Genomic DNA, 23,989 nt, shown 5'->3' on the forward strand with positions numbered 1-23,989 from the left:
GGCGTTTAGATCCCTTAGGGCTAGCGAGGTGCCAAGTCGGGGCCCGGGACGGGGGAAAAAGGAGCCGTTTGAAAATCTAACGGGCTCCATCCAGTTCGACTGTTCGGCAGCTCGTGCTCCGATTGGGTGGTTTGTTGTCGATATTACTGTTTTTACAGTAGCCTGTTTAAAAGGCCCGCTTTTTCTTTTTTCCCGCTTCAGATAATCCGGAGCCTCGGTTACAACCGACTTGTTCTACAAGTAGGTAGAGGAAAGGTGGTACCTGAACCATTCAGTACGGAGTCATTTATTCTGGATGTTTACAGATACAAGGATTCATTGAAAGAAGACCTTCAGAAAGCAGATCTTGTTATTAGTCACGCCGGTAAAGTGCCGTAGAACCGTCCGGTTTGGTTTTTGATAGACAAGAAATAAGAACAGAAACTCGAATCTTTCTGATGTAAAATAAAATCACCAGGGTAACTCACCGGTAGCCCTTTTGAATAAAATACTGATTTCAGTATAGCAGTCGGGAACATTATTGGAGAGAATTTATAATTATGGGTGATAGAAAAATGGGAAATCAATCACTGAAGCCCAACTTTACAGTCAGAAATCCTAAACACAGGCAAAATAATTTATCCAGTGACATGTGTCAAGAGTTGTCAGTTGGAATTAGTATCTGGGCTTAGGTCTGCAGGAATGTTCAGCCAGCTAATTGGTCGGATTGGTCATTGGGAATTTGGCTTTGGAAGACTTTTTACATTTCTATTAAAAGGTTAAGTAATTTGTCCTGTCAGTAAGCGGCAGACAGATAACAGTCTGGTGCTGGCATCGTCTACCCAAAAAGGATTTGTCTGCTCGCTTAGCAGTCTCCTTGCTCCCGTTTAAACTATCTAAATGAGTTTAGAGTTAAAAGTTGAATTGACCCAAATATTGTATATATGCACGTTTGTGGAGATTTATCCTTGACTATTTTGACAAGCAGACTCCTAAGGAGTGGTCAAAGTTTTCCTTTATTGGTACTTGTCACTACTGAAGGCTTGCTTTTTTACTTGTGTTTGAATAGAAGTGCAGTATGGCTTCATGTACAGTATGTTGAACCTGAATCTTATTTGGATTCAAGGCCCATGCCCAGGGCATACTACTAGAGGGCAAGTTGCAAAGCACTGATATTGTTGGCAGTGATAAAGAACGTGTTTTTCAAGTCAGGTTTGTAACAACTAGAGACCACTCATAACTATTTTTTGTCATTTTGGATGTATAATTAAAAGGCTTGATTTGTAGTGTTGTCAACTAAATTTTTCATCTTTTGAGTTCTAGTTATAAGGCCTGGTGAAGCACCGTAACTTTTTTTTAAACTGTGTTAACAAATTTGGTATATTTTCGTAGGTGCAGGAAGCTGTTTGGAGACTCTGGAAAAAAGAAAGCCCCTCATAGTGGTTATAAATGAAAAGTTGATGAACAATCATCAGCTGGAATTGGCAAAGCAGCTACACAAAGACGGGCATCTCTTTTACTGTACCTGCAGGTATACTAGAGACTGATTATTTGATCTCTTGTCTTAATTCCTTCCTAGCTATTCTTACCCACCTGCCTAACCCACCTGTATCTTTGATCTCTTACCTTCTCCCACTTAGCAGACATTTTGATTTTCTCACCTGTAAAATCTGCTCATTTGTCTTCTACTTTGACTGTGATATCTGTGTTGTATTTCTTTCAGTGTTTATGCTTCTTTCATTGCATGTGAATATCTGAATGTGTGTGTGTGCACGTATCTGTGTGTGTTCATCTGGGTGTGCAGGTCTCTGAGAATATAAACTTTTGCGTTCATTATTTTTCATTATTCAAGGAAGGCATTTGCTTATTTTTAATGAAGGTTTTGCCTTCAGTAAATCCACTGGAATCCTTAAATTAAATTTACTCATTCATTCGTTCAACTATACCTAATACATGGCAGGCATTGTTTTTGGTGCTGTGGATAACAGTGGTAAACATGACATAAAGTCCCTGCTTTCATGGTGCTTACGTTCTAGTGGTGGGAGATAGACAGTAAACAGTTCATAAATAAGCAATCGAGACAATTTCGTATGGTGAAATGTGTTATGAAGAAAATAGGGCAGGGTGATGTGATAGCTGGGGTGAAGACTAATTAGAATGGTCAGGGAAGGCATAACTGGGTATATGACATTTGAGCTGAGACCTGAATAACCAGGAAGAGCCAGTCATGTGAAGCTCTAGAGGCAGAAGGAACAGCAGCAATTGCAAAGGCCCTAAGTTGGGAATGAGCTTGGAGTTTGGTGTGTTTGAGGAACAGAGGGTTAGTGTGGCAGGAGTACAGTAAGCAAGGGAGAGAATGTAGTATGAAGATGAAGCTGGGTGGGGATAGTTCACAGAAGAGTTCTGATTTTATTCTATGTTTAATAAGAAACCATGGGAGTATTTTAAGCAGAGGAATTGTTTTATGGTAAGGAGTATTATTTTCTAGAAGTATATTAGAATTCAGCAAGAACTGATCAACATCACAATAGAAGGATGAAGAAAATTGCTGGTTTTCTATTAATTCTTCTTCAGACACTAGAAGCTTGCCAAGGGGTCAGGTCAGTAATTCCCAATTGTTTGACTTTCAAAGCTATCCTAATTTGATGTTTTAAAAAGAAAAGACCTCATAGAAGTATTACAAAATGCATATTTCTTATGTTATAATAAATTGAAATTAATTTGAAAATAAACCTTAGAAAAAACTGATTAGAACATAAGCTTTTCTTTTAATTTTACTGCTTCTGTGTTTTAGGCACTCAGTAAATACTTGTTCATTCATTATTTATTGGGCACATACTGTGTGCCAGGCATTATTCTAGGCACTTGGCATCATCAGTGAACAAAAACAAAGTTTCCTATTCTCATTGAAAGGAGACAGATTCATTGATTGTTCCAGGAGCAATGGTTGGTGTCCTAATCCCTATAATGACGGAGGAGAGGGAATGTCAGGGTGGCTTTGTAATATAGAAGCCATTCTTAAAATATTGTGAGTCAGGGGAGAAGCTAGGTAATCAAAATTATGTGGGCTTCAGATAACGGGCATATCTGTTCTTAGGTAGTTGAGATTGTTAGGGGTTAATACCATTTATGAAGAGGAATCAATGTTCATCTTCCTTGGTTTATGCAAGTCAATTTTTCCAGACACTTTTGATGAGTATTTTCATTCTAAACATTAAATCAGCTTCGATTTTTATGTTAGTACATTAAAAAGGGGAAAGCATTGATTTCATAGACACATCCTGACTCTCAGGCTGAAAAAGGAGCTGTACAAATCTCCAATTTATTAATTATTTTCAGTTTTAGAATTCTTTTTTTCTTGTATTAATTTCAAGAAAGTCGCACACGTGGATGCCATAAGGAGAATCAATAATTGGTTGTATTTTTATTTTAGGTATATCATTTATTTGCCCCAAATGTAGGCTGGATGATTGTCTGTTCTAATTTAAGTGGCTGGTTTAATTAAATTTCTGAAGTAATAGTTTTATGTTGTGGGTCTGAACCTTATTTCCAACGTGCATGGCGACTGTATGTTGCTTAGTTATATATGGATTTATGGTAGTAAATTACTAGCAAAAATTATTTCACAATCTTTATGCATGGTCTAGTAGTCTCCCCAGCTTATTGTTCTTGTCTTGCAGCTGTTACTTTTGGTTTCATTTATTCTGTTTTCATAAATTGAGTTTGCTTCAAGTTATATCTGCCCAGTCCTGAGAAGTGTTCCAAAGCCATGTGACCACATCTTTCATGAAATAACATTTCTGAAATATTTCAGTTGATGTAAAAGATAAAATGTTGAATTGCTATTGACATGTAGTGGTCTTTGTATTATTTTATTATTGTTGTGTATACCTATAATATTAAAATACATTGAAATTCACATATACAGTTTGAGAACCATCACAATATTCTTGGAAGTTAGATTCAGTCATCAAGTGGGCAGCATTGAATTATGGAATTTTCTCCCATATTACCTAATATTTTTCTTCTTTTGTTTTAGCACGCTTCCTGGGCTGTTACAGTCAATGGACTTTTCAACACTGAAATGTTTTCCTCCTGGCCAGCCAGAAAAATTTTCTGCATTTTTGGATAAAGTTGTTGGATTACAAAAATAAACACTAAACTCTCAACGCTTTAAAAACACCCCTCAAATTCAATTTATGGAATGTGGTTAAATCAAATTAAATACAGAGTATATATTTGTAGAATAATATAAATTAATAAGTCTCCTACATCTGTAGAATGTATAGAAAATTTTATGGTGTGAATGTTAGCATTTGGCTCCAAATTCTAATTGCAATTTCACAAATTTATTAGATTTTTCCCTAATCTTCATGTTTTAGTAAAAGAAATATGTAGTGAGCATTCACACGTTTTATTCTAGAATCCCAAATGGATTTGGAATCATGAAAAAAATGAATTAAATATGAAAACTTTGACAAAAACCTCAAATGTAGTTAATTTGATATTAGAGTAAAAAATGAAACAGTAACAAACTTGTAAAAAAAATTTGAGTCAGAATCTTCAGCTTCATAATCCAAGGAACCAAATTAAAAAAAAAAGACCAACAAAAATGATGGATTGTGTTCTGTGAAATAAAAAGCTCAATAATTACCTTAAAAAGATTAACTAGCAAGTCAGTTGATCTATTGTACTTCGAGAAACTACTGTTATCCTGAAGAATAGAGTGGAGTGGATGTGTTCACTGTTTTCCTGTAAAATATGAATAGAAAGTGACAAAAATAATCTTGCCCAATGTCAAAGCTTTACTGGTTTGAGAAGAGTAAATCAAAAAGCACTTGTGCCAATAGGACTTGCTGTTATTTTTTAAGGACCCTCCCACCACAGTGGTATTGAAACATTTACTGTAGCATCATAGAGGAATTTATGCCCTTATAAAATTAGTTTTACAAATGAATAAATGATCTGATGTGTGTAATGGCCTAAATACGTGGTTTTAAAATTCACGTAACTCAAAATAGATACTTTATGAAATTCTGATTATGGTAAGTGGTTTCAAGACCTATAAAATAAACTAGATTATCCATAAGTATTGATAGTTTTCTGGTAGAAAGTTTAGATGTAATTCATCCATAAAAATAGAGCATTCACTATAAAGATTCATTTTTGATTGTATTATCCCAAAATGTTGAATATTCTAAACATTTTACTTGGGATGCATTATATAATGTTTCTGTAGATTTATTTTCCTGATTGTGTTTTACTTAGGCTAATATTAAAATAAATTCTTACTAATGGTAGAAGGTGGTGGCTGAGAAGTACTCTGGGCAGCAGGAGGATACCAACTTGGATTAAATTTTGCTGAGAATAATCTAAAAAGTGAGTAATCTACACAGTTGAGAATTCACAGCACCATAATCATAATTGTATATTAATGTTAACCTAATGCTGTAGGAAAGGCCCTATTCAAATCCATAGAGAGAATTTCACTTTTCTGGCCTCTCTTTTAAATATGTTTCTCTAGTTTGAGAAAAAAATGTGGCTTAAAATTTATGTTGATCACTCAGTCTTTAATTATCTTATGTCATGAAGGATTAACCATAGAGAATCAGAAACAAATGAAAGGGTCTACTCAAACATTAGACAACTAAAGAGCAACATAGGGCCCCAAATCCTCTGCTGCTTTCGCACAAGAGCACATAACCCAGATTCCATTATTTCATTTAGCAGAGGCTTAAGCCAGTGGTGTCAATTGTGTGTAGTGACATCTCTTGACTATACCTTTGTAAAATTTTACATCTGTTGTGGGGTTTAGAAATCAAAGGATATCTTAGAACCATTTTGATTTGGCAGGAATCCTCAAGATCATGTAGTCCAATCCCTTCATTTCACAGATGAGGAAGAAGCCCAGAGGTTACAACTTGTCTAAAACAACAGCCTTTGGCAGAGCTGCCACTAGAAGCAACTTCTTGACTCCCAGTCCTGTGCTCTTTCTACCATACCATAATATATGTTGTAAGCTTTTTGTTTCTTTATATTTGTTTGCCTAGTATTTACTTTAGTTACTTTAATCCCTTCCAAGGGAGATTTTCTTCATTTCCAGAAGTTTAATTATTTTAGTAGGAATTTCACAGTTCACTAAATTGGGTTTTCCTTTGGTGTATTGCAACCTTAGCTGGGACTTAGAAACCGGTGATTCCTGAGTTTTTGGAATCTAGCAAAATGCCACGGTATAGCATTGATACTAGATTGAACAAATAAAGACTTTAAGACAAAGAATTGTAGATTTTTGGAATTGGTAGAGAATTTTAAAAATACCTAGTGCAAACCATTCATTTTACAGATGAGGAAAGAGGCTAGGATAAATTAATTGCCCAATTAGAAGGGTATTTCTAATTGGTCCTTAAGAAAAAATTCATGGTAATCAAAATTCTATTTGAAATATTTACCCAATAAAATTTGTTTAGTTTCATTACCTGACAGGGCTTCAGATTTTTGAAATCAGTGTGTAAGTGCAATGCAGTTTATGTAGCAGTTTTCTGTTGAGAGGTATTTAGATATCCAGGGATGAGGAAGTGAAAGAGAAAGTTTAGTATTTTGAGAAATGCACATCATTGGTAGGTGCAGAGATGGACAGGTAATAGAAAGTTGATGGATGTTGGAGTAGGTGAAAAGTGATGTGAAGTTATAGTATGCTTGGGAAGTAAGGATTTTAGATGACTACGTGCTTATAATTTGGAAGGAAAGAGAGTTAAGGATTTGGTGTTAGGTAAGATAGTACAACTGATGAACTTGATGCAGGGTTCTGTAACATTGAAAAGTAGTCATCTCAAAGTATTATCAAGTGATTCTAGACACCAAGAACCTGTATTAGAGCACTGCTTTGTATGCTTTTAAAGGCAAATCATGTGGACACAAAGGGCAATATAAAAATGTATACCACTTTGATAATTTGAGGAAGTTTTCCAAGACTAAGGATGTCAGGAATGACTAACAGTAATATAGATATTTTTCTTAGTCCTTTATTATAGTATAAGTACTTAATCCCTGTGATTTATTAAAAATAGGAAATTATCAGAGATGACCAAAAATCTTCATGTGGTCTGAGAAATGGGATGTATGGCCAGATTACTTGAAATTGTTTTTTGGGGAAAGATTTGGACGGGGTGGTCCTGATAGCTGTGTGGTAATCAATTTTCTGCTGAACAATTAGTACCATATTTTTATGGGGGAGTGGGGAATGAAAAATAACAGTAACAGTTAACACCTGTTGCCTGCTTAGTATGTATCATGTACTGTTTGAAACATTTTACACAAATGAACTCATTTAATCTTTACAGTATAACTCTATGAAATAGTTACTATTGTTGCATTTTGCAAATGAGGAAACTGAGCTCAGAGCATAATGTGAAAAAGGAGTTATGCTACTTAAGTATCCAAAAGATGGTCTGGGAATTGTAATTGGAACACTGAATTCCAGTATATTTCCATCATTTATGGGGACAGGAGGACTGTATATTTGAAATCAGGGGACTATTCCAAAAAATTTAGATTGTGTGGTAGCCATGGGTATGTAACCTATTTCAGTTTTTACATTGCTATTTAAAAGCATACTGATCACTACTCATAAAATCCATGTGGAGAAACTCCCAGTCGGTTACCTGTTTGCAACTTACTTACCACCTCTTTTGTTCTCTCTGTAAATGTGCTTGGGGCTCCATTTTTGGTCCTCATATATTTTTTCTTGGTACTTTCATCACTCCCAGGGTTTCTACTATTGACTCCCCTATCTGTCCCCCAACTGTGATTTGAGCTTCTGCATGGTATTTCCAGTTGCTTATAGGTCATGTCACTCTGTTAATTCTCTTAAGCACCCTAAACTTGATATGCCCCAAACTAAAATCATATTTCTCCTTTTCATCCTTCTGAGATCCTTATCTCTGTTAATGGTGTCACCATTTAGTCAGTCTTCCAGGCTTTAACTCTTACATCTCCAACCCTTTATATATGATTGGTCACCGGGTACTCTCAGCTTTACTTCCTAAATGTCTCAAGCCCATTTATTTGTTCTCTTAGTTTTTTTTTTTTAAACATAAATGCATGATAAGAATCTACTTTTTGTATCAGCAGGACTCAAGACATGATTGCTGCTCTGGAGGAACTCTTAAGTATAGTTGAGGAGGAACTATATATATTCATGCGTCCTCTGCCTGAAAAACAGTTGGCTATCCGTAAATGATAAATGCACTTCTGTAACTTAGTATTCTTTTCTCATCTTGATTAGGTATTGGGTCTAGGAAACATTGTCATCTTGCACACATTCATTTCCTACTCTCCTTGACTTCAAAATATCTAGTATGTCTCTTGTTCAGGAGAAAGATGTGACCATCACATTATATGGTGAAGTTTGTAGGATCAAGCATTTATAGGAATGGCATCTAAAACATAGTAGTGCTGATCCTGTGTAATGCTCTAATGGTATTTAAGGGTCTGTCAAAGAATGGTACCTGTTGGGGATTTTCGGACAAACATGGTGTTAAAAATCAGAGGTTTATAAACAGCAGTAGCTATAGTGTTTTCCAGTAAAAGATTACATGGAGAAAGGTTTAGGATAACCACCAAATCACACTTAACTCCTTGTTAAATGTTTAATACCTTACATGAATATTGTAGCACAATCTTGTATAGTTCTTTGAATTCTTATGATTTTTGTTGGTGGCTAGATAAAAGGTGAGCAAAACAATCTAGCTTCAAATGGGAAAGTAAAACACATGTTTCTTGACGTTGATATTGATTCTTAAAAAATATTTTGAGGGGTTTTTATACCATCATGTCTCATCTATTTTAGTATTTCACTTCTAGATCCTTATTGTCTTTATGAATTTTTACTGTATCCTGGCTGAAATTATTTATTATGATTGACACTCTGTCATGAATTTTTCTTTTTTTATGTCCTCCCCGTGTGCCCTGCGGTGGAAGCGTGGAGTCTTAACCACTGGACTGCCAGGGAATTCCAATGTCATGATTTTATTTTGATGGCTACAGTCCTGCTTTCTAAGGCAGTAGTTCTTAAGCTTTTTGGGGGCCATGAAACCCTTCAAAATACTTAAAACTATTGCTTCTCTCTCTACTCACACATATACATATTTTGCTATGAATTTCAGGGAATTTACAGGTACCTTGAGGCCGCCCCAGGTTAAGAATCCCTAGACGGAGGCCAACTTCAGTAATTCCTTGGTCATTGTTTATTAATATTTGATGGTAACTATTAGACTCCTTTATAATTAAATCCTCTGATTAAATACACTTAAGTTTAGTAATTTCCAGTTTTTATAATATAACACAAATTATAAATTTTTCTCTTCGTTTAAAACATGCCAAACAACACATTTTGACACCTTAATACTTTAAGTCAGTATCTATAACCCATAATGTCTTGTGTAGTATTGTTTCTAATTGATAAAAGGAACTAAATGAAAATTATTTTTGTTTGTAGTAATTATTTTAGGATATATTACATTGGGCTGTCTGGTAAAGCAATACAGTGTTGTAATTTACTCATTTACTGTTAAGTGTGCTTCTAAAGTATTTGCTGAACTGATAGTCACTGTTAGAATGATGTCTGTGAGAGGCCATATATTGCATCTTTGTTACTGTTCATTTCCCCTTTTGTCCAGAACATAGTGGTTGTTTTTCCACTGCTGTATGAAGTGGGTGGATAATACACTCCCCAAATTTAGGAGTGAAAACCATTCCTAAATTTTCAGCCTAAGAAATTTTCTGGATTTCAGTTTTTCCATTTGTGAATTAGTAAAACTGGCTTTCCTCATAGGTGATTTCTAAGACATAAAAACAATTGTATAGCATGTTTGAAAATAAAAAATGTTGAAATAAGACATTTTCTCTTGGTTAGAGTTTTCGTTTTAAGAAGTAGGAATAGGCTTAGAGATATTTTCCTAGAATTCACAGTATATAGTCTTAAATGATACAGAAAGCAAAATCTTCATTGAATTTCATATTTAAATTCATATTCAGTCTCTAGTTGGGGTTGTAGTTAGAGAATTAAAGTTTACTTAGAGGTTTAAGTGCATGAGTCTTTTCAGTGCATCAAAACAAAGAAAATAATGTTCTGGTCTTTATTTTCCCTTTCTTCAATCCCCTGTCTGTCTGTAGAGTGGACACTGCAAGTAGCTTAAAAAAAACAACAGAAAGCAACCTTCAGTATTTCTGTGTCAATATGATATATTTTTAAAGAGTACTGTTTTCCTTTTTTTCTAATCTGTATTAGAATGCTTCAGGTGGAAGTAGGGAAGAGAGGGAAATGAAAGCAAGTGGCTCTTGGTAATGTTTCTTCTGTTTTGCACATCTGAGCAAGGATAACTGCTCTGGGAAATCAGTTCTTTATTGTCTCCTTCCTAAAACTTGAGGAGGTTGAATAGGGGTGTATTGGCCAAATTTTGTTTTGGAACCATTGTATTTCTTTTCCTCATTAACCTTGCTTTGCTAATTCTGTTTAAATGTTCACCATGAAAGGAAGTGACAGGTTCTAGTTTCAGAGTGCTGTTAAAACATGTTTTAAAAAAGACAGTTTACCATTGTATTTTTCAGTAATGAAAGACCTTAAAAAGGTTCTGTAGAGTTGCAGAGCAATTTCCCCCATTGCCCCCATGTTATTTGGTACTAAAAATAGTTAAATGATTTAGTATTAAGTTTTAAAAAAAATACTAATTGCCTTTTCAGCAGGTTGTTACAAGTCGTTATATACATGTATCTATTAATAATTTTTTCAGCTTTGTTGAGATATAATTGACATATAACATTGTTTAACTTGTGTAACATAATGATTTGATGTATGTATATAGTGGAAAATGGTTACCACAATAAGTTTAGTTAACATCCATCACCACTTATAGTTACAAATTTTGTTACCTTTAAAAACCTAGGTCTGTTTATTTCATTTGATAAGGTAAGATTTATCATTCATTTTTATGTGGGCCATTCAGCCTCACAATTTGCCAGGATGATATGTTAATCCCCCTATAAGCTATTTTTATGGTTAATGTTGATCACAAGTTTGATCATCTAAAGGGAGGGCAAATCTGTTACCCACCATTGAATCACAGAGACTCACAGTTCCTTAGACCTGAAAGAGAGCTTAGAGATCATACAGCCCATCTCCTTTATTTTACAGATAAGGAAACTGATGCAGAGATGAAAGTGGCATAACAAAGTTCATAATATTCTTTTCATGGTACCATATTGTCTCTCAGAAATTAAAATAATAACTCAGAAGCATCATTTTTATACATTTACAATTATACATTTGCAACTATACCATATATGTCACAGACAATGTATGCTTTAAAAAAAAAATTCCCGGCATATACCTCATTTAATTGGTTGAAACATGAAGGAGTGTTATCTTAGAATTAAAACTATCAGTATTTATATGTTGTACTTCAAAGAATTTCCCTACTTCATCAGTGAAAGAAGAAATAGGCAATTCCAGTTAAAACAACAAATCCCATTTTCAAGTTGAATTACAGTATAGAAAGTAGTTGTAAAATTAAAGCACGTCAATTTTATGACAGGTCAAATGATAATTATTTTAAGTTATTTTTATTTTCTTCCATTTGTTTTATTTTAATCTGTACCCACAGTACAGTGCTTAAAAGGTCTTTAAGGAAATTATTTTTCTTCCCATTATTTTCAAGAATTTAGGTGAAATTGTTCTGGTTCTTACCATTTTTTTTTTCTTTTTTTGACCAAAGAATAATTTCTTAGTGAACCACTTTATTTGGCAGGTAGCAGTTAACAGCAGTCAATACTTAAACACTTAAGTGCTACGCACTTGACATGCAGTATCTTATGTAATTATTCCAACAACCTTAGATTTAGATCACAGAAAAATTCTGGAGTAACATTTCTCAAACTTTGAAAATTTGAAAGCAGTAGCTGTAGCGCATTAAAAACCATTAGTAACTTGAATGCTAAAGTTACCTGTTTAACTTTGACTTGGCCTTTTCCTAAACCATTTTTCCTCTTATGGGAAAGACCAGGTCAAAGTTAAGCAGGTAACTTTAGCATTCCTTGACACCTTTAATATTGCTAATGGGCATATGAACCTCAAAGACAGGATAATAGTAGGTGGCCTTGAAACTCTCTTCTTAGGAATACTTAATAACTTGCGGAACACCTTGTTCTAGAGCACTGGTTCCCAAAGTGTGGTCCTGGGCTAGCAGCATCAGCATCGCTTGAGAACTTGTTAGAAATGCAAATTCTTGGGACCCACCCCAGACCTGGCTGAATCAGAATTTCTGGGCATGGGGCAATCTTTTTTCAAGCCCTTCACTTAAGAACCACTGTTCTAGAGGTTTGCAGGATTGGAGTAGTTTGCTGTGGAAAAATAGCCAGTTTGGATTTCAATGCAATAGATATTTCAAAGGACAGTATTAAATACTATGAAATTGCTTTCTATTATATACAGGATGAATTCTAGTATTGTCCCACAGGTCTTTTTTAAATAGTCCTATTGTACTAATTTGGGGAACATGACTTGTACTTAACCATCCCTGAGTCCTTGTTCATATCTTTTCTTCTTTAGTATGCAATTCCTCTTTATAATAATTATGCAAGAATCAGGAGACAATATATAGTTCTAGTCCTAGTACTATTGCCAATTGGATGTGAAAACTTGGGCAAGTCTTATAATTATTTGAAACCCATTTCTTCATCTGTAAAATAAGAGGTCCCTTTTAGCTGTAACATTCTACTTATTTATTTTCCCAGTTTATTATGCCAGTCTGTTTCTTGCTCACTTTATTGAATTTTTAATTTGGTTTATTATTTCTTAATACATGTAAATATATAAAATTTTAACTAGTTCTACAAGGCTTATAACAAGAAACAGCAGTTCTATGTCCCATTCCTCCCCATCTCTAATCCTGCTTCCCGTAGGTAAGCATATTACATTATTTTATATGTTTTATAAGTGATATTTTCAAACGTGTTTTTAAAATTTAAATATCATCTGTAGACTTCCTACTGTGGAAGAGAGGCTTTATCTCCCTCCTCCCTTTCTTCCACAGTGGGAAGTCTATAGGTGATATTTAAATTTAAAAAACAAAAACAAATTTAGTTTATCAGTTATGGTGAGATCTGTTTTCAGTGTTGACATTATTATGATTCTTTGAGTACAGTATTCACATATGAGCCATGTAGTAAGTGTTGATTCATTACATTTCTATAAAACTGTTTACCTCATTTCTGTTTTTTCATTTGCTCAGTTTTCTATAGAACTGTTCCCAAACTCTCCAACAGAGGTGGCCATCTTTCCTAGTATGATTAAATATGCTAAGTTATCTATGACTTTTATTATTATTTATTTTTTAATATGTCTGTGCTGGAGTTCTCTTTTCTTTTACCTGAACTGGTTGTTCTCTATCTAGTCCTGCTTAAAAGTCTGTCCTGGGATTTCCCCTTTATCCTTATCTTAAAAATTCCTTTTGCTTCTCTCTCGTGTTGAATCTTCTGTTTCTAGGATTCTATGTGCCCTACCCCATTTTGTGGTTTAACTTCTTTATTTTGGTTTCAGATATCCTCCACTAGCTTTCTGACAGGCGCATTTTGTTTTAATCTTTCAAGTTTGAAAATGCCGCCTTCTACTCTTGCATCTGATTGATAGCTTGGTATAGAGTTCAAGGTTGGAAATAATTTCCCCTCAAATATTGAACTTCATTGTTTTCTAGCTTCTAGTTCTTCTATTGAGAAGTTTATTGCTATTCATATGTGTGAACTTCTGTATAAGACCTGTTTTTACTCTCAGAAAGCTTTAGAATGTTGTTATATGCATTGCAGATCATCTTTTTTGCTTTCATTGTTCTGGCTACTTCATGGACCTTTTCAATCTAAATATAGACAGTCATATCCTGCAGTGCTAGAATTTTCATTACATCATCATCATCATTATTTCTTCCTCTCTGCTTTCTTCATCTCATTTTGGGACTCCTGTTAGTTAGATATTGGCTTTCCTGAATTGATCCTCTAATTTTCTTGTTTTTTCTCTCCAACCTTGTCTGTTTTGTGAGCTCCTCAACTGTAAATTCTATTCCTTCTACTATTTTTGTTTTATTTATTTTTAAATTTAAATACAGCAAAATTAGCATTTTTCATGTACAGTTCTATAAATTTTAAAAAATGCATAATCATGTAACCACCACTACAATCAAGATACAGAACTCTTCCACCACACCCATAAATCCGCTCCTGTCATCCCTTTGTAGTCAACCCTTTCCTACAATGCTAACTACTGGCAGCAACCAATCTGTTGTTCCTTCCTATAGTTTTGTCTTTTCCAGTATGTCATATAAATGCAGTCATACAGTATGTAGCCTTTTGAATCTCTCCTTTTGCTTAGCACAATGCATCTGCGATTCACACATGTTCTTGTATATATCCATAATTCATTATTTTTTATTGTTGAGGAGTGTTCTGTTGTATGGATGTACCACAGTTTGTCCATTCACCAGTTGAAGGATGTTTGGATTGTTTCCAGTTTGGGAGGAATCATGATTATGAATAAAGCTGCTATAAATATTCATGTACAGGTTTTTGTGTGAACTTAAGTTTTCATTTCTCTTGGATATTTACCCAGAAGTGGGGTTGCTGTGTCATATGGCAACTCTGTTTTATTTTATAAGAATCTGCTAAACTATTTTTCCAGAGTGGCTGTACTATTTTATATTCCTACCAGCAACATACGAGAGTTTCAGTTGCTCTGCATCTTTGTCAACACTTGGTATTGTCATTTTTAAAAAAAATTTATTTTAGTCAGTCTAAGATATATGTAGTAGTATCTCATTAAAGATATACAAGTGGCCAATAGGCACATGAAGAGATGCTCAACATTATTAGCCATCAGGGGAATGCAAAACAAAACCACAACAAGATACCACGTCATACCCACATAGGATGGCTGTAATCTAAGAGATGGACAGTAAGTGTTGATAGGATGTGAATCGGGAACCCTCATACACTACTGATGAGAATGAAAATAGTGCAGCTGCTGTGGAAAGTGGTGACAGTTCCTCAAATGGTTAAACATAGAGTTACCATATGATCCAGCAACTCCATTCCTGGGTATTACCCAAGAGAATAGAAATATCTAAACAAAAACTTGGACATGAATGTTTATAACAGCCTTAGTCGTGATAGTCAAAAAGTGGAAACAACCCAAATGTCTGTCAACTGATGAATGGATAAATAAAATCTGCCTTAACTATACAAAGGATTGAAATACTGATACATAGGTGCTCCTTGAAAACATCATGCTAAGTGAAAGAAGTCAGTTACACAGGACTGTATATTGTATTCCATTTATTTGAAGTGTGCAGAATAGGCAAATATGTAGAGACAGAAAGTAAATTGGTGGTTGCATGGAGTTGGTGGGGATAGGAGGATTGGAGGCTGATGGTTCTGGGATGTGGGGTTTCATTTTGGGGTAATGTAAAATTGTGGTGATGGATGTACAACTGTAAATATACTAAAAAACCATTGAAATGCACCTTTTAAGTGAGTGAATTGTATGGTATGTGAACTATGTTATAAAGCTATTAAAAAATCACCAGTTTTAAGTGTACAGTTCAATAATTCTTAGTGATTATGCAAAGTTGTGCAAACATCACAAGAGTTTTATAACATTTTTATCCATCAAAAAGATCCTTTGTGCCTATTTGCATTTAGTACCTATTCCCATCTCAACCCTAGGCAACCGCTAAGCTGCTTTCTTTCTCTGTAGATTTGTCTTTTTTGTATATTTCATATAGGTGGAATCATATCTTTTGGAATCATGCCCCTTTTGCATCTGGCTGCTTTTACTTAGGATCCAGTTTCTCCACGTCCTTGCTAACACTTGTTATTGTCTGTACTATTTATCATAGCCACCCTAGTAGGTGTGTAGTGATGTCTCGTTGTGGTCTTAATTTGCATTTTCCTAATGACGTTAAACACCTTCTTACGTGCTTATTAGGCGTTCCTATATCTTTGGTGAAATGTGTATTCAGATCTTTGCCCATTTTTAAATTGTATTGTTGTTTTCTTATTGTTGACTTTTGAGTTCTTTTATATATTTTTGATACAAAGTTTTTTTGTCAGATATGTATCTTCCAGTCTGTGGCTTGTGTTTTCACTCTCCTAATAGTGTCATTTGCAAAGCAAAAGTTCTTAATTTTGATAAAGTCCAATTAATCAATTTTTCTTTTATTATATCATATCTAAGTTCTCTTTTCCCAACTCAAGGTCTTGAAGATTTTCTCCGATGCTTTTGTCTAAAAGTTTTGAAGTTTTGTTCTACATTTAGGTCTTTGATCCATTTTGAGTTAATTATTGTAGAAGATGTGAGGTATAGGTTGAGGATCATTGTTCTCATTTTGCATATGGATGTCAAGTGTTCCAGCAGCATTTGATAAGAACACTGTCTTTTCTCTATTGAGCTGCTCTTGCACCTTTGTCAAAAATCAATTGACTGAATTTGTATGGGTCTCTTTCTGTGTGTTTTCTTTGTGTGTTTACTTCCCCTTTCCTCTATCTCTCTTTGTCTTCCTGCCTCTAATTTTTCTTCTCTTTGTTTCCTGCTCTTTCTCCTATTTTCTGATTCTCTCTCCCTCTCCCAGTTTTCCCTTCTTCTATTCCCTTTTTCAAAATGAAGTGTATGGGTTAATATTGATTGAAGCTTTATATACTGTATTTTTAGTATAAATAGCAATAAATATGAAGAATTTACATTTTTCTCTACAAGTGAAAAATGCCGAAAATGAATTAACTTTTTCACTATAATTCAGTTTTTCTCAGTGAATTTATGGTCTTAAAGATGGTGATCCCTCTTCCCAAACCATGTTTCAGAACTTTTGTGCCAGTGTTTTGGTTTCTTTGAAAAAGAAATTAGTCAAGGTAATTTCAAATTGGCATGCTAAAGAAAGTCAAGATTTTATTTTTTCTACCATGCTTTTATTTCATTCCTAAATTGTAAAATTGATTATTGATGCTTTTCCTGTTGGAGGCAGTCATGATTACTACTGGAGCCACAGATACCAGAAAAACAATTCTGAAAGCAGCTTAATTTTGCAGCTTCTCCAAAGCCAGCTTTAGATCTATTTATTTCTTAAAACACTTAGAAAAAGTAAGAACGGAATTGTATTTTGGCATTTAAATAACACTTGACAGTGGAATCAAGTAATACAAGTGACCAGTGCTGTTTTTGAACCTTACAAAAGTACAGTCGTATTTACTTTGGTTTTCTCAGACTTAAGAGCAGTTTTTCCAGAAAAGTGCCCTAAACATTGAAACATGCCTCTCATGTCCAACACCTCTAGTGTGGTGCCACAGCATTTTAAATGTAGCCTATTAGCAAGTTTGTGGGTAAGATATTTCTTCCATTAAGCTTCATTTTAAATTTTCATTGTTTGCATTTTCAGAGAAACACACTTTTTGCAATTTCTCTTTCTGTTAATGTTGTACGGTAGTTTGGAGACATTAGTCAAGAATTGTATCAGTGTTTTCTAGCATAACTAGTGGATTTAATTTCTGTGGTCCTAGCAGAGGGTTATTATTATTTAGAAGAACTAAATGAGATTACTTAAACATCATACCTGAAATATCCAGATAACTGCTTTGGCACTTTACTTTGCTTGAACTGTGACCTCTGCCCCTTTAGATCAAGGGAGTCCCCCTCTCCCCCCCATTTTCTTTGTTTCTTAAGATAGTCTTAACACAAAAGCTTACTTACTTAATTATGTTCAGATTTTTTTTTCCTCTCATCTACATGAAACTATGAAGGGAGCAGGGAACTTGGGCAGAGACTGGTTGAAAATTCGGGCAGAGATCTTAAAGCAATGTAATGTGGGCTGGGCTGCATCATACACACCTGAGCCTTATTGCAGTCCCTTTGCAACCTCGTGCAGCAGTTGCCTTGAGTTAAGCTGCAGACTCGGCTTCCTTTTGGTCCCAAAGCTCAGCTGCTTGTGCATACTTCTCTCAACCTTGGGCTGGTTGGGTTAATCCCACCCTTCCCCAACAAGGTAGCTCTGCAAGTTCCTTCTCGCTCCCACGTCTCCTTCTCAAGTCAAGTTCTCTATTCCTAGGAGCATCGGCTCTTCCTCTTCTTTTCACAGGGTCCCGACTTATCCTGGGCAAGCCAGCCCTTTGATTCTCCTGCTCCTGAGAAGTGCCAAGATTCTGCAGCGCTGACTCCAACTGCCTTCTCATGCCTAGACTTTGGGCTGCTTTCTGGATACCTGCATAAGCAAGCCCTGTCACTGCTACCCATTCCTACCTGCACCCTGCTTTTTCCTTCTTGCCACACCTGTGTTACTTTCTCCCCCTCCCCAACTCCACCCCCTGTGCACAATGCATAAAGGATGGAGAAAGTACTGCGGCCAGAAGTCTCTGAATGAGGCATCAATGGATGAATATTTAGGCAGCTTAGGGCTGTTTCGAAAGCTGACTGCCAAGGATGCCTCTTGCCTCTTTCGGGCTATTTCGGAGCAGGTAAAAGGAAAACAAATATATCTTCTCTATGCTGAGTTTTTGGAGTTTGAGACTTGGCACAGTACTGTAGCTAGAAGACCTGTAGCCCACCAAAACAAAACAAAACAAAACAAAAATTCCCTTTTCCCTATTTAAAACATCAGGGTCTCTCCACTTATTAGCTTGGTGCGTGCCTTTGCTGATTAGTTCAAATATGTTGCTGTGCCTTTGCTATCTTCTCTGTTTTCTAAATGCCACTTTGGAATGTAAGAGATAAAGTAATGGGGTTAAAGAAAACTTTGAAATGTATCTTGATCCTTTATAAGCAGCACCTTCTTCCTCTAAATTTTATGCCTAAGGAAAAATTTATAGGTTGTGCCCATAAGTAGTAGAAAGGGGGGGGGCATGACAGAATCATACCTCTTCCATATCGCTAAAGATGACAAAAACAGATTTTAGTAAGATCAGGACTTAATTTCCCAATTTCCTACATATGTTCTGAATAAGGGGAGGACTTGAGTGTCCAGTTCATAGTCTTAACTTAGAAGCTTCTGTTTCAAATAACTGCTGACAGTGAGCTGGTCTTTCTCTTCTTTTTAGTTGTTTTGCAGCCAGGTCCATCACTTGGAAATCAGGAAGGCTTGTGTCTCATATATGAGAGAAAATCAACAAACTTTTGAGTCTGTAAGTAGAATACATACCCAAGGGAGAGTTGTTCATAGAATATGTAGCAGGTAGGAAATGAATTTTGAGCACCTACGTGTGAATATTATATCCCGCAATCTCCTCTCAATAGCAAATATTTAATTTTCAGTTGGCTTCCTTCCTCCTAGCTAGCATGCTTCTGGATCTCCTCCCAGAATTAGATTGTTTTGTACTCTAATTAAAAATTAAGAAAGTTAATCTTTATCCTTCCCACTATTTATTCCCCCCCACACCCAAAAAGTCACATTGTGACTGTTACCCATATCACAGTTTTCTTAAACAAGTAATCAGTTTACGAGGGGTTTGGCTATGTTAGTATTTTTAAACGTGTATTTTTAAATTTGTATAAATGGGAACCCCTTGTGTTCTTTCTTAATTCTATGCACAGTGATCGTCAGCCAGTCAACTTGAAGAATCTTGTAAAACTTAACTCTAAGGAAACAAATTATTCCTGAACATGTCTTTTCATGTGACAAACTGTGGTAATTGGAGCTCTGCCACTAATGATTGACTTTAAAACAACTTTTAGAAGACATCTTCGTATACGTTGTATTATTTGAATTCTTGTTAACAAAATAAGGTTTTATCAAGGTCTGATTTGAAGTGTGCCCTTTCCTGTGGCTGTTGTTTTTTTGGTTGTTTGTTTGTTTTTTGTTTCTGTTTAAACATTCCTAGCCCTTCCAGTACTGTTTGTTCTCCTGACTATATTATGGGTATTTGCCTGCTGTTCGAGGTTTACTCTTAATTTTCTCAACAGGTTTCTGTGAATTTTAAAACTATATGAAGCCTTCTTGATTTTAAAGCTTATTACCTTGAAGTTAATTAACGGTCACCACACCTGGGGAAAGGATTATTCGTGAAATTACTTCAAATGCAAGACCATGGTGTAAAGCAGTGCATCTCAAGTATTTTTGTGCATACAAATCACCTGGGGATCTTGTTAAAAAAACAAATTCTGATTCACTAGATCAGAGCTGGGGCCCAAGATTTCCACAGTTAACAAATTCCTGAGGGATGCTTGCTGTTGTTCAAGGACCACATTTTGAGTAACAAAGATGTCTGTAAAATTTTAAAACCACATGGATGAATCTCAGATTAATTATGCAGAGTGAAAGAAGCCAGACCTCCCCAAAAAAGTACATACTGTATGATTTCCTTTATATAAAACTCTAGAAAATACAAACCAATCTGTAGTGACAGAAAGCAGATCAGTGGTTGCTTGGGGGTTAGTGAAGTTATAGAGGGGCACAAGGAAACTTCTGGGGGTGATGGATATATTCACTATCACGATTGTCATGGTTTCATGGGTGCATATGTAAGTCAACTTATTTGTGCCATTTAAATATGTGTGGTTATTGTATGTCAGTTATACCTCAAAACTGTTTAAAAAGGGAACTGAGAAAAATTAACATGATTTTTTAAGTCTTAGTGATATACATGCATGGAGCTAGATGTATATTATATTTCCTGAGTTTAATTTTTATTGAGGTATATTTTGCATATCATAAAACTCACCATTTTAAGTTTAGCGTTTTAAGTTTTGGCAATAATATAGTTATGCAACTGCCACTGCAGTCAAGATACAAAATATTTCCATCGCCCAAAAAGTTCCCTTGTTGCCTGTGCTTTTTTTGAAACTAGTGAAATTCCTTTTAAAGTTCCTCAGTTTAACTTTGTAAATGCATGTCTGCTGTCAAATTTGAAATCCTTATAATTATTGTGCTTGCTTGATTTATGAAAATTGTCGTTACTTAAGTTGGCATTTCAAAAGAAACTCGAAAGGCATACCGTTTGATGAAATGCACTGGTATGTGGATAAGCCAGGACCAATTCCTAAAATAGTTTTATAGTCCAGCTTTTCTCCACTCAACTTCTGTGTATGTACAAATGTTCTTGAGGTGCTGTGCAAAGTAGTCATTTAATACCATAATTGTTCAGCTGAACAAAAACTCATTGGAGGATAATATTGCAGAATATAATCAGATTTCAGTAATGCTATGTATTTGGTTAAGTCAAGTTTGTTTTATTTTTGAAGTATGTGGAGGGATCTTTTGAGAAATACCTGGAACGGTTGGGAGATCCCAAGGTAAGATCAAATATGGGGGTTTAATCTTTTCAGAGTATTTGGAATAGTAGTCTGAATATCATTCAGCTGTGTCACTTTAGCTAGGCCCAGTCTATTTTCTTAAGTAGCCAGCTGTGTTGAATCAAATAGTTCTTGCAAAAGTTTAGAGGCTGGGAATTGACCTGTTGTTTTGTGTTGAATATTGAAAATTGTGTGTTAACAATTTTATCATCTATAGACTAGTGAAAGAGTATACACTACTTGGGAACAGGACTAACCCAAGCCTTTTCACTTTAATGGGGGAGGGGGATGGCAATGAATGTTACTAGGAGGTCATTATTTTTTTTTATTAAACAATTCCCCTGATTTGTAGTTATCCTTCTTTTATGTGGGAGTAAGATTCATAAACATATTTAATTAAAAATAATTTTATGTGATTAAATTAATTGCATAGTTCTGGACTTAACGCATTTACTAAATACCCTGCTAACTTCGTATTCTTACACTAATTACATTTTTATTGTGTCTTTTAAATCTCCCACATTCCTGTCCTTGTTACTTAATAGCTAACTAAGAAGATCTTTAGGTCCAATTTTTTCTCAGAATAAGTTTATGTTAATAAGTAACTATCACAGTATCCCAAGCCTCAAAGCAAGTTATAGTGTGTTGTACAAATTCTTCATCTAAAACAGTGCTAAGCATCTAAAAAAACAATTGTTGAACTTGCAAAAACTTTTACCTCCTAGATACAGAATGTTTTTAAAAACTTTATGCATTGTTTATGTTTAGGAAAGTGCTGGCCATCTGGAAATAAGAGCTCTTTCTCTAATTTATAAGTAAGTTGGATCTCTTTTTTTTTTTTTTTTAAGAGAGAAAGCGTGTGTGTGTGTAAGGTTTCTAATAAAGTCCCTTTAGAATTGGGAATATTTGAGATTTGATGTATTGATGTCAAATGAAGTGGTCTAAGCAAAGTTAATGGCGTAATTTTGGGGTGGAGAACTTCTACATTTGTGTCCGTTTGAATGGAAGAATAAAGGGCTTTAAGAACTGCTAGTACTATTCCTGTAGAAAATCAGAATACTTATCTTAGAATTTTTGTGTATTTAACTTTGTGCCTTTTGTGCATGTGTGCTCAATGGAGCAATATCACTTCCAAGAGGGTAGAAATTGTTAACTGAGGACAACAAATATTAGATATTACATTGGTTTATGATCCTTCAAAGGGTCACGGTATGAAAACAGATATACAGTATATCTGTAGTAGTAAAATTTTATAGGGAAATTAAGAAAAGTATTTTTTTAAAAGGCTCTTTAGGGAGGCAGTAATGGTGGAAAAATTTGAAAAACACTGCTCTATTGCTTTGGAAGTTCTGTTTTGGTCTTTAAAACTGCGAAAGTGGCATTTCTGAAAGCTGTAGGTTATGTAATGTGGGTTAGAGGCTAGTGGGAATCTTGTTCATTTAAGGAGTTGGATCTGTATAAGACTCCTTCACAGTTCTTAGGATGGTGAGATGGCATATACCTTGATAGAATCAGAACCCTCTTGTATGGGGACTTGTTCAAGTTAGTGTTTTGCAGTCTGCTCATTCCTCACTAAATCCAGCAAGAAGTAGTACAGAAGAGGCATCGAGCAGGCAGCTAATCAGTTGTTGCTTTTAAATCAGGGACCACCTTTTAAATTGCCTGCTTTTTGTTTTTTTGTATGGCTCTTGGCTAAGAATGCTTTTTAAAAATTTTGAAATGGTTAAAAAAATCAAAATAATATTTCATGGCATATGAAAATTATATAAAATTCAATTTCAGTGTCCATAAAGCTTTATTGGAACATAATCACATACATTTGTTTATGCATTGTCTATGGCTGCTTTCAGGCTACAAAGTCAAAGTTGAGTAAATCATATGGCCTGCAAAAACCATGTTTGTTATCTGATCTTTTACCAAGAAAAATTTGCCAACACCTGCTTTAAATAAATGGGAGCCTCCAAAACTTACATTCATACAATTGGCAATTTATCTTCTTTATTCCTCCTTTCCTCAAATTAAGATACATTTTAAAAATGCATAGGACTTTAGGGACAGTTAGCTGTCTATGTTGAATTAATATTTATCCTCTTAAACTTTTAGGTTATATTAGATGAATAAGGTAGGCAGTTTAAAAGCATAAATATTTGTTCTTATAACTATTTCTTGCATATACTAAGTTATCTCTTCTCATCCATCTTTGTTTTCTACCCATGTAGTCGGGATTTCATTCTTTATCGCTCTCCTGGCAGGCCTCCAGCTCATGTCACAGATAATGGCTATGAAGACAAGGTAAGAAGATAAGTGAATGTTTACTAAAATAAAAAATTGAATGATGCTGCCAGTTTATCATTAAGAAATCATCCTTTTAAACCTAATTAATGAAAAAATAAGCACAGTCTAAAAGCCAAGCTTTTCTACAACTAGCCTTTTCCTCTCCAGTTAGTCAGCCTAAGTATTGTTAGCTATCTTTCTGAACAAACCTGATCTTGTCACTCCTCTGTAATAGGAAAAAAACACCCAAAACCCTAATTGACTAGAAGATAAGGATCAAACTCTGAAGCTAGACATTCAGTAACCTAAAGGGTCCCAAACCTTCTTTCCAGCTTCATTGTCCTTCAACCTTAGTGTATCATGCGTCCAGAGAGTCCGACTTTCATGCTATCTTTTCCTTTGTATCTCAATTCCTTTGAAACT

At 34.9% G+C, this 23,989-nt stretch overlaps 1 protein-coding gene across 1 annotated transcript in view; it reads left to right on the forward strand.

Annotated features, from left to right (window-relative positions):
- The window catches only part of ALG13 (ALG13 UDP-N-acetylglucosaminyltransferase subunit), a 72,031-nt gene that overhangs the window by 899 nt on the left and 47,143 nt on the right, over positions 1-23,989 (forward strand). Inside the window, 9 exon segments of the mRNA XM_061178556.1 lie at positions 202-364; positions 1,372-1,510; positions 18,147-18,180; positions 18,183-18,379; positions 18,381-18,522; positions 19,102-19,185; positions 21,242-21,292; positions 22,061-22,107; positions 23,512-23,584. Of these exon segments, the coding sequence (XP_061034539.1) occupies positions 202-364; positions 1,372-1,510; positions 18,147-18,180; positions 18,183-18,379; positions 18,381-18,522; positions 19,102-19,185; positions 21,242-21,292; positions 22,061-22,107; positions 23,512-23,584 (930 nt within the window).

Source organism: Eubalaena glacialis, chromosome X (assembly GCF_028564815.1).
Source record: "Eubalaena glacialis isolate mEubGla1 chromosome X, mEubGla1.1.hap2.+ XY, whole genome shotgun sequence".
Lineage (NCBI taxonomy): Eukaryota > Metazoa > Chordata > Mammalia > Artiodactyla > Balaenidae > Eubalaena > Eubalaena glacialis.